The 16,308-nt window shown below is 47.8% G+C and overlaps 1 protein-coding gene across 1 annotated transcript in view; it reads left to right on the forward strand.

Moving 5' to 3' along the window:
* LOC144167531 (solute carrier family 22 member 13-like) overlaps positions 1-15,667 on the forward strand; it is a 30,050-nt gene extending 14,383 nt beyond the window's left edge. Inside the window, exons 7-11 of the mRNA XM_077696773.1 lie at positions 2,955-3,079; positions 5,488-5,702; positions 8,731-8,912; positions 11,475-11,698; positions 14,457-15,667. Of these exons, the coding sequence (XP_077552899.1) occupies positions 2,955-3,079; positions 5,488-5,702; positions 8,731-8,912; positions 11,475-11,698; positions 14,457-14,571 (861 nt within the window). The 3' untranslated portion in view covers positions 14,572-15,667. The remainder of the gene's footprint in view (positions 1-2,954; positions 3,080-5,487; positions 5,703-8,730; positions 8,913-11,474; positions 11,699-14,456) is intronic.
* The last annotated feature ends 641 nt before the right edge of the window (positions 15,668-16,308 follow it).

A 16,308-nucleotide genomic window follows, 5' to 3' on the forward strand; every position in this document is an offset into this window, starting at 1 on the left:
AAGACAGAATTTAGGTAGTCACCCATCTATGATGCTTCAAACAGTTTTTGCGCAACCATGCAGCTGCCGGCTTGAGAACTTTTCTATGAAATGCCAGTACAGATGCAATGCACGCAGTACCATCGATTGGATACTTGCAGTAACGTATCCACTTGGGAGCACGCTTCTTGATTATAAAAATCAGTGCAATTGTCAGAATTTCAACCCACATCGATGCAGGATGCTCCGTTCACAATTTTTTCGACAGCGAAATCTTTCGCTCCCTGACTGATTACCTCGCCGGGCTGGTCGCTAAGAGCAGGTGTACTGACAAAAAAAAAAGTCTTTCCAGAGCATAATTTGGTTTCTTTCAGCGCGATCGTTTCTTTTCCGACGAGAGTCACGAATGCACGAACAAACTTTTTTGATTCCGTACATAAGCCACTGACAAACGAGGAATACGACAGCATTTCCTTCTTCAAAAAGCTTCAAGAGCACAGTATCGGCATCAGACATTCGAGAATTTTTATCGGCCGGAAATACTGGCCGTATGCTCAATTGCAGATAAGTTGCTACGTGGAAGTTTTTACAGCACTGCATGGCCCGTTCCTTGGATGCACATTTTGGGGAACACTTTCAAAAACAATAACGCATATTTTCAGAAATTCAAATGGGTTGTAACGGTGCTGGTTCAAATGGCAAGGACGTTTTGGGAGCGGGTTGAACCGGGAAGGGCGCTTTGGGAACGGGTTGAAACAGGAAGCGGTCAAACGGAAAGGGCGTTTCGGGAACGGGCGCACAAGGGACGGACCAAACGGGAAGGACGTTTCGGGAATGGGTTCAAACGGGGCGGGTTCAAACGGAAATGGGTTGTTTCGGGCTACACCCGGTAGCTTACAACCTCACATGACAGGGTGACAGCATGGATTCGCTGCTGCAAAATGAATGAATCTATGCAACCAGAGGGTGGGTTTTAGAAACGGAAGCCGTAACGGCTGCGGTGCTTTCCCTATGCTTCTGTGCACACGGCCCAAAAATAGTACAGACACACACAGGACTCTCGCCCGAGTTCGTGAGGGCCGGCAGTAGCAGCGCTCGTTGAGCCTGATGGGGGGAGGATAAGAGATCTCGTCTGCAACGCCCGCTTCGCAGGTGCACGTCTTAAAACGAAGAATGGTTTGTTTCGTAATTTGTAAGTGCCGCGACTCGAGTCACAGCTGGCGGTGCCTGTGTCAACACGTTTTTCGAGGAAGGCGGGTTTTCCACAATGCAAAAGTGCACTACAGGAACCTTGCAGCACGTGCGAACGGGGTAGAGGCGCCCTGGCCCCTGAATCGAAACAAGCTGCACAAAAAAAAAGACATCGCGTTTGACCTTACTCTTCCTTTGAACACTTTGGAGGAAGGCGATGGTAAAAAAATATCAAGGGCATACGCACAAGAAGAGGTTATACCTCATGAATGTCGTACGAAGAAGGTGTTCAAGCAATGGGGAACTGAGAGGGGTTAACAAAGGCCGACATGCCAAAAAATAATGCGGCTGTGGGGTTATTGAGGTTATGGAAAACTCAAGGCGAGGAAATGGTAATCATAATTCAAAGACTGCATTAAGTGGTTTTGTAACTTTGTGTCGAATGGTGGCGATGGCGAAAGACCAACCAACGCGGATATAGAAGACGGTTCAAATGTTCGCGACACGGAAATGATGCTGGTAAATTACTATATACGAAAAAGTCCCAGTTACATCAATGAAAGCTGCTTCAGTCTTACAAATCAATGATCCGGCCATGGTTGAAGAAACAGACTAGGGTAGGACGTTGGAAACTTGAGGGAAGAATTGGTGTATTCCGATGAGGGCCATGGCTTAGGCAAGCAGCTGATGCAGGGAATGGTGCCACGACGCTGGGACCTGGGCATGTTGTAGAGGATCAATTGGTAGATGGTAAGGACGTGCAGCCTGAGCGCCATACAACAGATGCAGGACAACGTTGTTCTGGCAGTTCTACGACAGGCCCCCGAACCACAAGACTTGCTCATCAAGCGAAAGGCCGTTGGTCAGCCTTATTCCGAGCCGACCATCACATCCATCCCCTTCATTTGCGTTATTCGTGATGATTATGAAGTGCGGAGCACTTTAGGGCCGCGGCGTGTCGTCGTAGCTCATCCGGGGTCACAGTATCTAGCCAACGCATTCAAGCGGCGTCACATGCCTAAACAGAGGCTTCGAAAAAACCCCGTTTCCCCTGGTTGGGATAGAACGTGATTCCTCCGTGTTACGAATCCGATGTCGATCCCATTGCATTACGCAGGCACACGTTTGTTCTATGCAAAGTGTTGAGGGCGATCCTTGCGCTGCGCCGTTGTCATGGAGGCTGCCGTTGCTAGGCCGCAAACAAGTACACAATAATATGAAATAAGTAAAAAACAATCATGAATTATCGCGTTACTTACCCCACATTAATGAAAACTCAATACACTGTCCCTTTATAGAGCTCCTTCTTCTGACTACTTTCGGTATCAGCACCAGGCTGATACTAAAATTAGTCAAAAGAGGGCGCCACAGCCCCTTTGGCGAATTAGTGCTCCGCATATGGCAGCTTTCCTGTTGAGTAAAACTGCTTTAATTTTTTTCCCTTGGCAAAGCGTACACCGCTTGCTCTACACAGCGCTTTTCCTTTTGATTTTTGGTGTCCCATCCTAGTTCCCGGGCCTGGCGTTTTTGAGGCAGGATGAGTAAACCACCTCCATTTTGTAAGGGCATTATGTTATCATAGTACTTCTACAAATCAGTGTATTCAGTCTGCTCAACAACTTTACGAAGTGACTCTAAGAAACTAACTGCAACGCACACCTTAACTGCGTAATGAAAGACCTTTCAACACAACTCTACGCTGAGGGATATCATTGTCGGGCACTGGAAGGAAGTTTCATCACTTTACCCGTATACGTTGCCAGCGGTTATTTTTCTATCCGCAGGTGAAGACCAGTGAATCGGAGACGCAAGCTGTGACCCAGAAGGCTCTAACTTTGTGGCAAAGCACCGTCCTCATGCTCAAATCTCCCAACATCCGGAGGATCACCATTTTAATCTACGCCGCCTGGTACGTACGCATGTATACACCAAGCTGTGGCGCAAGAGGCAACCTGCTCCTGCGCTGTCCTTTGGCGCTGCTAGAGTGTCTCTGCATAAATAGTAAATGATCTCTATATGTCTTGTGCAAAAGTGACCCCTTATAGCCCATTGTTGTTGCGTCTGCGTTTATTCAATACCCTCAAGCCTTAATAGTTTTTAAGCGGGTAGGATCTATATCCAGGAAGCTAGGTTATCTTCCCGGATATAGTCCAGCGAGGAACGGTAGGCAGGACCATCGAGCCACTGACGGTAACGCCTGTCTTGCTGCAAATTAAGGCCTGCTGCAATCAGCAGTTTCTTCGAATGCCCTTGGTTAAAAAGCATGTCGATAAAAGATGGTGAAGGTTCGCTGGAGCCATTTCAGCAGAGCAAGTTAGGCATTTCACGTGCCCTCGGTAGTCCCCTTGCCCTACACTCGTACAGTCAGGAGTTAGAGCCACCCCAAACCGTATACTTCGTAGGACAACCTCCTCCGTCCTGGTAAGGTTGAGGGGGAGGAGAACCGAACACGGAGGTATAAGAGCACGCGTTCGGGGTCGAATACCCTCCATTGCTGCTATTCGTGTGGCCCATGAGTCACTTGGGAGCTGGGCGGTGGATGATGGGGCCGGGCAGGTGTGTGACAGGAAGTCAGCCCGTTCATTTCCTGCAATATTGGTGTGAGCAGGCACCCATGACGCAAGCACTTTTGACGATATTTTGCTGTAGATCTGGTGGATTCGTTGGCAGAGGACGGAAGACTGCGCAACCTGTTTGAGATAATGGATCACCTGCATAGAGTCGGTACGGAGATTGATGGTGCGCAAGGCTTTATTGCAGGTGGCTGCATACAACAGGGCGTCGTCTATAGCCTGCAATTGCAGCAGGATTGGAGTGAATGTGGCAGAGGCGTAGGAAATATTGCCTTCTCTGCTGGGATGAGTGGGGCTGGTCCACACAGCGAGTCCACATGTTCCCGTGCAAGAAGCGTCGTGTAAAAGACCCATTGATCGCCTGGTCCTGCTTTATTTGGGAGGGGAGAGAGCTGTACTTTACACTCCTTTGTCCGCCTTTAAGTCAGGATGTTTTTCGCGCCGCTTTCCCTATCCTCCTTTTATGAATTGCTACATACGCTTGCCATCTGCCCTTCCCTTTTCCGCATCTGCGCCATCACTGCCTACAGCCGGTATTCAATGGCGTGGAATGCATACAGGAACCATGCGAGTACGCCGCCATATCTGTGGCCAAGCGTCTGTTGCCAAGGCGACGTTGTGCGCATGGCCCCCAGATCAAGCACCCCTCTTCTCCTCCATGCTTTCATGGCGATCAGGCAGGCCGCGGGCCGCGACGCGACCTTGTTTTTCAGTGCAAGGCGTGTGCGAGTGATCGATAGTCAGTTATACCGCGATAGCGTTGGTTACGCGAAAAGTCATGATTCCGCTCATGAGTGTTACAACCTTATCTGCAACTCAACCCCAGCCTCCGCGCACACCTACGAGCGAGTGCGAGTCGGTCGTGGCACAAAGGTTGCAACGTGAGCGCAGTGGTCCGTTTGACAGCAGGAACTGCATCATTTCCAAACTGTTGCCCACTGAACGCAAAGTAATACCTCGACGCCAAGTGCTGTTGAGTGCAGCGCAGTGCGATCTACCTATCGCCAGACGCGTATGAAGCAGCCGCCACAGCTGATCGCCAGCCGCCGCGCTCTAACGTCAGACGTGAGTTGCTTTGCTGAGTGCGAAACATTTAGCGCACGAGAAAGCCCGCGCTAAATAGGTGTACACATGAACCATTTCTCCAAAGAAATTATTCGGTTTTTGTACTCAACCACGCATTAGAGGGCACTTACCAGACATAAAGTCGTGCATGCCGTGCGGGTGCACTTGCGTCGAAATCCGCAGCGGCAGCCAACTGCAGCCATCTACGGACTTATGCCTTATGCTGCTTATACGCGCCGTTCGTAGCCGCGGTTTCATACTCCGTGGATTCGAAGTGCTCAAGGGTAGGTAGAGCGCCACCACTTAATGTGAGTGCGATTAATATTATATCTGTTGACGCCATTAGCGATAATCAAGCTGAAACGCAGCAGACAATGCACGCTGGTGTTTTTTTTTTTTTCTTCGAGATGCGGGTGCAAAGCGCATTCACTCGCAGGGCGGCCACCGACATGGCGGTTTTCAGTGTTGCCAGGCAGAGAAATCGCCCGCCCAACTTTTCACGCTTTTGCACTGGAACAAACTTTCACTGGAACAAACTTTTGATGTTATAAACAATCGAGGCCCATTTGTATCGTATTGCTTGCCAACCTTGCTCCACAGGCTAAAAACTGTTCCGATAGAAGGAATCTCTGCTTATTATGAAAAATGCGCGTTCGCTGGTTTTCTTCGTGCTATACAGGTTCATAATCAGCATGTGCTACCACGTGGCCCAAGTGCAACTGGGACGTCTGGACATGGACATCTACTCGACGTACTCGATCGCTATCGCATTTGAGTTTCCTGTGAACATCTTCTGCATCTTGGCGCTTGACACACTGGGACGGCGCTGGCCAAACACTGCCTTCATGTTCGCCGCTGGCTTCATCTGCCTCATTATGTGGATGCTTAAGACAGGTTGGTCACTCCACTAGTTTGCCATTTGCTGAGTTTGTGAATATGCGCAAAAAAAAAACCAATGCCTGCGGCATGGATAAACCCAAGATGGAGCTTACGCAATGCCAAACCAACAAAAACACCTACAAATTCTACCCGCTCTTTGCATTTATTGGAAAAAAACAATGTCGGGCTGATTGACGCTGTAAAGGGGTTTGACGGCGTAAGTGTTGCATATGCTATGTAACAATGAAACTACTCCGTCTAATGTTGGTGCTATTATGTAGGAATCTCACGAAGTAAAACAGCCAGGGAAAAGCATCGGTCAAACTACATTTATTCGGGAGTATGATGCAGTGAGGTTGAGGAACACGGTGTCAACTTTAGGAGTTGAATACAGGAGGAGGAATGAACATTTATTTCGAGCAAAACGGAAGAGGGTGGAGCCATTCGCTCATGAGGTGGACGTCCCCAGTTCAGGGTGTCCTGCGAACGTGCACCCAGCTACACCCTGGAGATCAGCTGTAGCTGATCCTCCAGGTGAGAGCAGCCAGCTGGCCCTCCCCACTGCGCTTGGGAAGGATTTGGGAGAGGAGGCAAATTTAAGGTGCGAAAGCACTCCCTTAATATAGGGTATTTGGAGCATGGAGATGGGCATAATTTACATGTTGAGGAGTCCAGGGCGGGATAAACCTCATGGAGTCGAGTTCCGCGGTGAAAGGTTCTCGTCTGGATTTTGCGACACCCTGTTTTTTTAATTAATTTCTGGCTTGAGACGAGCGAGGGGCAAAGTTCGTTTTTGACGCCGGTGTTGAGCCAAGATGCGGTGGTATGTAAATGGTATGGAGATATGACGTTATATATGGTCGTCTGAGTCAGCAGCTTAGAATGATGACAGGTTTTTGGAAAAAGAGCGGGGGTAAGCGTTTGCCAATGCCCTTCGGCGAGTATTCGCTGCCCCGTGGATATCTAACACTGAGAGTTTCGGGACTCCCACGAAAGGAAATATCCCTGGGGTAATCATAATTAAGCCAATTAACCACTATTCAATGTTGTTGGGCACTTTCAATGTTAAGCCTAACGACGGGACAAGCAGCGTCAAACTTGTTGTAGTTAAGGCTGGTGGTACCGTTTATCGTAGACCATCTCGCAGACTTTGCGGTGACATCTTCCCGTGGATATCTAACACTGAGAGTTTCGGGACTCCCACGAAAGGAAATATCCCTGGGGTAATCATAATTAGGCCAATTCACCACTATTCAATGTTGTTGGGCACTTTCAATGTTAAGCCTAACGACGGGACAAGCAGCGTCAAACTTGTTGTAGTTAAGGCTGGTGGTACCGTTTATCGTAGACCATCTCGCAGACTTTGCGGTGACATCTTTATACCTGATAGCTTTCCGTTAGCCCTGAGGCCAGGCCACCGCATACCCGCTTCCTAGCGACGTACAAAGAAACGTTCAACTCATTGCAGGCACCTAAAAGTACATGCAAAGAGGACATTATGCGTCAGGCTAACGCCATCAAACCTTAAAGCTTTGCGTTAAGCCTAACGTCAGACAGTCGGATACACACATCGTTCCCTTCCCTTTGCGCTGCCAGCCCGACACGCAAAACAACAGGGGTATTGCAAGGCCATTGCTGGGAAGACGACTAACTGCATGCCATAAAATTTTAGCCTTCAGTTCAATTCTATTTAATTGGTATTTCGTTCAGCGCCTTGATGATAATTTTGTGTCTAGCACAGTTGGGACTCGCTGGAGACCAAAAAAAAAATTCGCGATCGTCTGCACTAATGTAAAACCTGGGGAGGGGCGAAGCATGCAGTCTGTAAATGTATTCTTGGCGCTTTAGCGTTTTTGCCAGCGAAGATGAAACCGTTGCGGGGTGACGTATACAGCTTTAGTGTAAAAGTCTCGTGTTTGAAACACGAAGCGTTCTAGCGTAAGGCGCAAACGAGTGGACCGGTGTTTTTTTAGTACGGGTTACGTTGCGTTCTAGCGCGAGACGTAAATGAGTGTCCCGGTGTATTTTGAGTACGCGTTACAAAGCGTTCTAGCGCGATGCACAAACGAGTGTCCCGGTGTTTTAGCACCGTGATTACATGAGACGACGATTACGATGACGACGACAGGAGACGCCAACAGCACCTGCCCCTAAAGGGCTTCGACCCTAAAAACCCCACTCTGTGTGTGAGCATATACCGCTTACGCGGATAATAGGCTCCTGCAACCCAGAATAATTTCCGCTTATCTCCTTATCTCCGAGTGTGCCATGTGCATGCAACTTGTACGATGCATTTGGCGTTTCTCTGCCAAAGTTTATTCGAGCCGCAGAAGACTTTAGTAATAAGTATCTGGTAGGTTACACGCCCAGAATCGTACACAAATGGCAAGCCCTTCCCACCTACTGATGCGGGAAAGCTCATCTGCCTCAGTTTATACAGTACACTCCAAAATTCACCTGTTGCCTCATTTGCTTAGCTTCCTTTCACCTGTGATCCCACGGCACCTGTCAGCCCTTCGTTTCTGTACTCTAGAACTTTTGACATCAGCGGATTAAATATCGTTCTGTCTCTCTATCTCTCTGGCTGCTCGAGTGGCCTATCACGAGCATTATGAAGGATGGGCCTGCTGCTACCCAGTTCCCAAGACGATACCCAAAGGACTGCTTCTTCCCGCACAAGACCCACGACAAGATTAAGACCCTTGTTATTGAAGAGGCAGCTTCACCTCACCATCATCCTTCAACCTCTTTAAACCCGCTGTCGCCAACTGTCGTAGAGCATCCCCTGCCCTCAAGAAATAATTTTCTGCAAATGATTTCTAACAATTCAAGTGATTCGCGACCTCACAAAACTCTAACGGACAGCACAACCATCGCCCGTGATGCCGATCCGACCATTCACTCCCTGGTGTCCCTCTTCACACCAGGCCATTTATTCCCCCTCATACAATAACGCCATTCTCTCCCTCTCCAACCCAAAACTTCTAATTCTTCAAATATGGTTTGGCAATGCTGTATTAAGCCCTTCTGTCTCTTTCCGCAGAATCGGCTGTGTGGACGCTGGTCATGGCGACCATGATGATCATGGCATTCGCGGGCGGCTTCAACATCACGTACCAGGTGGCGTCCGAGGTGTTCCCAACCGTGATTCGGGGCCGCGCTGTGCTGCTTCAGCGACTGCTGGGAGATGTGGGAGGTCTGGTGGGAGCCCAGATCGCGGCTCTGGTGAGCGAGCTTTCAAATGTTCCAGATCTTTTTGCGAAGTGGAACCGTGGTGTTTCAGTTCTGGAAACATTCTGTGCTTGCAGACAAAACCCAGTGATTGTTTGTTGTTTACTCGCGAGCTGCCCTAATATTTTTGTCTGTTTTTGTTCCTCTAATACCCCAGCTGTTTCGTTAGAATGTACACAAAATGTTAAAGTAGAATTGATTGGACGCTTCAAGCGCATTTGTGTCCCCCTCGCCGTAGCGTAACAGTTTAGACATCCTAGCCTATATTGATATTCTCCAGGTGTAAAGGTGACTGCTCAATTTGAAAATGTAAGGTTGACATATACTAACTAGACAAATGCCTTAGTAAGTGGCAATATCACCAGATCAGAAGTACTGCAATATAGGTGCTCATTAAATTAGCAAAACACTAACAAATTGAACAGTTTTTTAACTGTTACATTGAGTTCAATTTAACTGACCTTTGAGCCTAACTGCTCAAAGGTCACCTGTAACAAATGAAAACATATTACTCAGAGCGTGAGAATATATTTTTGGTTGTTGTGCTTGTGATAGGAGACGTATACAAAACGAACAGTATGAGTGGGCGAGCGCAAAGGATCCCATAGTGCATGATGCTGCCACCCCCACCCTCCAACCTCCCTCATCTGCGTTATTTTCTTTTCGGTTCTGAATACAGATAACCTTAGTTTTCTTAAGTTAATCCCAAACCAGACCCATAAAAGGCCAAACAGAACGTCAAAGGAGGCCATGACTGGTGTAAGCAATTCCAAGGGTGTAGCACAAAAGCACGTACAATTATCGAAGCCCCACTGAAGTAAAATAAGCTTCCTCAAACATTCCGTATCATCTATGTTTGGTCTTAATGTGGCTGTGTTGCATAATGCCTTTATTGAAACAGCTGGTGTTTACTATAACACATCTCGATGGGGCTTACTACAAGAAAATACAAGCTCACGTATTACTTCGAGCCCATGTGAGGGTAAATATGTACAAATACTGCCCTCAAATTCACACCTCATGCGAATGTAGCGTGACTTGCCGCGTTGCTATGTTAAAATCACCTAGCTTTAACCTGCATCAGTGCTTAATAGATTGGATATAGTGTTCAGGCCAACTAAAGGTCCTTATTCAACCTCATACAAGTTTAAGACAACGAAAAGTTTAAGTGTATAACGCCACATACGCGCATGTCCGCACAGCTACATAATAAATTCAGCCTAAAAAAAACGTTTTTGAAAAATTAGTTCATTCAACTAATCTGCTCTGCCACGTTCCATCTTCACTGTGAAATGGTCTTCCCGGCATCACCAACAGTTTGCCCAAACATGACACGTTTCACGACGTGCTCACCACTGATTGCTCCGAACAATCTAGTTGCACAGATTTTAACTTCGTCTCTCAATCACTCGACAGTTTCTTATTATTGTTTATTTTTGCATTATAGTATAGGGCTTGGATGCAATTGCATGTCACTAGGTATTGTATGCTGTTTTATTCTGCTTCCACTTTTATTTGTTGAGAGAGAGGGGGAGAGAGAGAAAATCCCTACTGACCAGAGAATGGACCAAGTTAACGTTTTTCATTCCGCTGCTCGAGAGTTCACTTTCCGAGCCGGCCACAGCCTCGTTTCCTCGCACGGTGCCAGATCAGCTAGAGATAGCCTACTCAGCTATCACGACATAGCGACCCATTTCCGCCTCGCCCACCGTGTATATCCCCCTGCTCATGCCGGTCTCGACAACGTGCAAGGACGCACGTGGCGCCTTCTGCAGCCAGGTAGCCTCCCCTGTCACGCGCTGCTCCATCGCATTCAACCGTCTTTATTTCCCTCCCCGAACTTCCCCATATGCGGCGTTCCCACCACCCTATCCCACACCCTGTTTGCTTGACCCAATGATCCTTTTCCCTCCATCACCTGCGACGAGCACTGGGAGAGGGCGCTGCTGGCAGCTGTGATCCGGAGGTTCAAGCGTCCCTGACGAATTGGGCTGCCATTGTCACCGCCAGGCTAAAGCCTCGGCCACCACGTCCCCGTAACAGAGCTTGGCTCAATAAAGTTTCTCTCTCTCTCTCTCTCTCTCTCTCTCTCTCTCTCTCTCTCTCTCTCTCTCTCTCTCTCTCTCTCTCTCTCTCTCGTGCGCGCGGTGTTTTATCGATTGTTCCTCTGCGCTTTGCATTTTTCTTTTTTCTTTATTCTCCCCTTACGCAATTCTGTTTTTGGCATGTGAGGTAATGCAAAAAACACCAAACGCTCGGTGCTTGTCTTTCAGTTGCGCTTGGGCGGCCACTTTCTTCTTTTGAGGTTTTGAGGGGAGGGGGGGGGGCGAGAGAGAGGAGGCCACCATCTATAGAAGTGGGCACGGCCCCGGAGTTTTGTGAATAGTTTATGAACGTTCTTAACGTACCTCTACCTTTGCCAACGTTGTACAACTAGAATCCCGATCATTAACACTAGAAACAATTAGGCAACAGTTCACTCCGTGCTTACAGATGCAGCATTAGCACTTGAAATCGTCAAAACTCACATATCTGCGTTTTGCAAATCCCCCTCAGGCGGAGCTGGACGATTACCTCCCTATGCTCGTGATGGGCTGCATAACATTGGCAGCCGGAGTGCTCGTCTTCTTCCTGCCCGAGACGATGGGCGTGGCCATGCCCCAGACCATCGAGGACGGTGAGAGCTTGGGCCAAGGCACCGGGATCTGTTTCTGCCCAATCTTCGCCAACAGTGGTGACGACACGACGGCTGCGCAAGAGAAGTCTACCAAGAAACTAAGGTCAGTTGGCGTTTGTAAGCGGATCCGGAAATTCCTAACAATGGAAAAAAATCACCCACACGAGTATCATTCACACTACACCCTTAGATGTTTCTTTTGAAATCACCCTATACCAGCGAATGCCATATTCTTTTGCGAGCATTCGCATATCCGGGGGAAAACATAGGCAGCGTTAATGGAGCAAACACGTGCTGAGTAGCGTAGTGACGCATGGGAAAATCATACGGGGGAACGGCCGTAGCTACCCAAGCAACCATACAGCGTGATGTAGTCACTGGCGACTGCGGCATGGGCTACGTCAGCGACGCTGCTCATTATGCGGCCTGCCTATTACCAGCACGCGAACGCTTCTTTTTCTTTTGCTGGGTTAAATGTCAGCGGGGTGCAGTTTGCCGGATCTGTGCGGTAGAATCCAGTTGTTAGATAGTTTTAGCTGACCGTTTATTACGGTGCAGGAGCACAATTCAGCATGCGTAGCGCGCTCCGGCGCAAGCGTCGTTACTGGAGCGGTGCTCCGCTTCGCTCGCCGGGCACGCTGGGCGGACCGTCGCGGCTGCTTGTGCTCTCGCGCGGAATTCCAAGGTGCTACCCCAGTAAAGCGAGCGCGCAGCAGTGCACTCCGTTTCTTCAGCTGAAACATGAACGACTGAACAGCGAAAAAATTGGCCACGTGTCTGCTACTTTCGTTGCAAGTGGCGACAAAATGCGATAGTCTTTCGTCGGTGTCTTCCAAGTAAATGCCACTCTTTCCTTTCTCGCTCACCTCTCATGCTGTTCCTCTCCCGTTGCGCTCCTCCTAAGGTAAACACGCTGGAGGTTTGCTCATAGTGGCGCGGGCGACAGCGGGCGACGGAGTAAATGTGTTTTTCTGGAGTGCGTGTAGTACTTCATTTGCTATCGCAAAAATCAAGCATCCATGATGTTTTTATAAAGGAACACCGCCAATGTCACTTATGTGTTGATTTTCTTCACATTTGCGTAATGTTCAGTTCTTGTCCAACAATGTTGACAAGTATGAACATTGTCACAAGACTTTGTTTAGATATGGATGTGGGTATATAAACTGATTGTGCCCCTTCTCTTTTACTGGGTGCAGGGTGCAATCGAGTTAGACAGACAGACAGACAGACAGACAGACAGACAGACAGACAGACAGACAGACAGACAGACAGACAGACAGAAATTTTCGCGTTTAAGTAGCCCAAGAAAGAATATAGTCTTTAAAAGTTTCCGAATAGGAGAAAGATGTCACACACCTCAACGGCGTTTGGAACGCGAGCGAAAATCTTCGACCGAAGCGAGGGCCTTCTTTTATGCATCCGAGAAAGACTGCCTTGTCTTGGCTATTCGAAAGTTTAACTGCTTCTTTAAAATATATTTACGACCATTATATCATGTCGGCGACTAAATTATATTAAAATAGGTGAAACAAGGCACTAACCATGGTGTTTTGCTTTATTTGAGTGCCTAAAATGTCAATTAAATTTCCTTTGGATGAAGTTTTGGTTTACACACGCACAGGACACGAGCAGCAGCTGGAATGATTCCCCGGCGAGGAACATGCGGTGATCGCTTAGCTAAAAGCATTTTTGCTGCTGACGCTCTGCTCGCGGTGAGCGGGCCGTCAAAAACGGTCAGCTAAGCCTCTCTATTATTTGCACCATTCTGTCTCGACGTGCTAGTGGCGCCAATAACAACCCGTCGGTCTTCTTCGTTTTTTAGTGACCTCACCTGGGTTCGGAACCGTCTTTGCATCGCAGATGCGGCTTGTAGCTGTAATTGTTTCGTCAAAAACAATCTGGGGCCGACTTCTGAGCTGTGTCCGTCCCGAAAAGGTCCGTTTCACGTCCATTTCAATCGTGACGTAGTGACACTTGCGAGGCCTCTGTCCAGCGACATGCTGCCTTTTACTCGGCTAGCCTGGTTTTAGCAAATCATAGTTGGCTCGAAATGGACACTTCGAAACTAACATGAAAAGTTGAAAACATAATCCCGCCCCGGACGTGGCTTTTGGTGCAAAAGAACGCCCCTATAGCCTCGGTTCTGTACCCACTTCTGGCTTGCATAAAATGGGTAGAGAACTTCCTTGGCACTCAATGATGTCGAGATGTATGATCCTTGCGGTTAGTGCAAGTAGTTAAGAAATTTTTTTTTATTTTCTATACTTTGTTTTATAAACATTGTCGTGAAAGAAATATTGTTGTTTTTAGTGCAACTGTACGGCATCTGCGAGCACGAAACTACCGCTACATCTAACTCCGTCGCTGCGTAGAAGGAGAAAGGTGCTCAATAAAGTTGGATAACGGTAGCGTAAGGAGGGGGGGGGTGGAGGGGGGAGGGCCAAATGAATATGCTCACTCGCTGAACGATGGTTTTCGATGTTTACTATCAAAATAAACTCTTGTAGCGTATTCCTACTGAGCACATGCGGCCCATAGCCAGAATATACACCATATTCCAAAAGCCACGAGCTGCGTTGTTTGCATTTGAATGTATTGTAATAGTGCAGGTGCGTTTATAAACATACTCGTATAAATACGGAAGCTGTTGTGCTTGCCTGTAAATGTTGTGTACCTTCCTTGTTATTTTGTATCTGTCCCTGAAGGTCCTCCAGAACCTGTTGTGCCTCTTTTTCTAGGCTGTTCCTTTAAACGTCCCCGCAGATTAATCTCAGACTAGGCATGTATAAGCATGCACCTTGTGATACCGAACAATAATATGACTCCTTGCTCATTTTTCTCTCAAATATATTTTACAGGTGCGGCATCCTGCCGTTTCGCACGAAACTGCCGGTTACTCGACAACCAGAGGTTAACAGGGCTTTCCAAGAAGATGTTTCAGTCGTATCAACAACCTACAACACCTATAGGTGAAATTTTGTAGTGTTATAGCCATTTGAACTGCCAGCTCTCCCTGAAGTCATTTTGGAGACCACGCAAGCCCCACTGCCATTTCAGGGCGCAGCACGTCTTTAGACCAGGACGCCAATGAAGTTTATTACTGAATGTACTGTACATTTGCTATTACGTCGTGTTACGCATTTCACCGTGCTTTAACTTCTGTCCTGCCGGAGAGGACACATATTTATGAGACTGCGACATGTCATTTCATACTTGGAGAGAAAATCAACGGTCAAACACCCAACGCACACTTGTACAAAGAATCACTTGTCACAAATTGAACGCTCACATATTGCCAACGCCAAAGACCTGGATGCATGCCACGAACGACACAATATTTCTGACGTGGCAACCAAGAAGTAATATTGCAGGTCGTTCCCTCGCACCACTTGACTGTCGGTTGGACTCGACATCACAACGGTGACACGCATGGTGACAATTTTTAATTTTTGCATTGAATATAAAGCTCTACGTAAAGTAATTTATTTTATGTGGATCGATTATGCAATGTTAGGTTGCATTACGCCACATTTTAGCTAGATTGTGCAACGTTAGGTACGTTACGTCAGGGTCTGTTTGACTAGGTTGTGTTCTGCTAGCCAAGGCAAGGTGACGACTGTATTCAGGAAGTGCCACTTCACGCTGAGGAGCGACTTGTAGCTAAGTCTTCACGGCTGCCACGCGCGTCTTGTTGAATTTATGCTCGTTGATCCGGACGATCACTTTCATGAAACAGTGAGCATTCAAGCTGAATAAAGGCGTGATGCATTTGTGGTACGGTTTGACGCTTTCTTTTGTGTTCATCTAGATTTTAACGAAAGCACGGTACAATTCAAAATTGACACTCATGTGGCAGCATTAGCAATCCAAATGTCATAAAATGCCGTTAATTTGCGAAATGCTTTGCTTTGCTTAATTTGGTAAATTCACTAAATCCTTTTCTGTTAGAGCCATTAAAGAGTGGAACAAGTTGTTTGGTGGGCTAGTGTGCTGTAAAAATGAAGATTTTTTATGGCCATGCTGTAGCGCCCCCTGCTTTAGCGCCTTCGGCTAGTGCGAGTGATCTCTGAATAAAAAACAAAGAAAAATAAACATGACTGTGCTGAAAAGTTGATCGCTCACTGTACAACCTACAAATGCGCATGGGCTTGCTGGTAAAGGACTGATTGGTGCGGCCAAGGGAGCGAATTTCAGAAAGCGTGGATCCTGCACATCCCTAATCTACAAATATTTTAGGACAGCAAAGAACTCTTTCTCATGTAGTGAATGTGAAGGGTTAATTGGCGTATTCATGGGAGGTTGTGACCGTTACTACACCAGGGTGGCCAATCCTGCTCTGGTGAGGGAGTGCATTACCTGCAATGGTCGCCGGGGTCGGGCCGCACCCCAAGCCCCTTTGTGGAATTCCATCAATACGCGGATTTTTTTTTAATCCGGTGGGAATTGTCCGGCAACGGGATTCGAACCACGGTCCTTCTGCACGCGAGGCGGGTGTTCTACCTCTACGCCATCGCTGCGTCCTTGATCAAGCGTTGATCAAGCGTTGCAGGGGGCGGCAGAATGTTAGATGGGCAGATGTGATCAAGAATTTTGCGGGGATGAATTGGTCACAGTTGGCACAGGACCGAGGTAATTGGAGAATAATGGGAGAGGCCTTTGCCCTGCAGTGGGCGTAGATAGGCTGGTGATGATGATGATGATGATGATGAT

The sequence above is a fragment of the Haemaphysalis longicornis genome, unplaced genomic scaffold (assembly GCF_048455015.1).
Source record: "Haemaphysalis longicornis isolate Haplotype H1 unplaced genomic scaffold, Haemaphysalis longicornis Haplotype H1 scaffold_2, whole genome shotgun sequence".
In the NCBI taxonomy this organism is placed as follows: Eukaryota; Metazoa; Arthropoda; class Arachnida; order Ixodida; family Ixodidae; genus Haemaphysalis; species Haemaphysalis longicornis.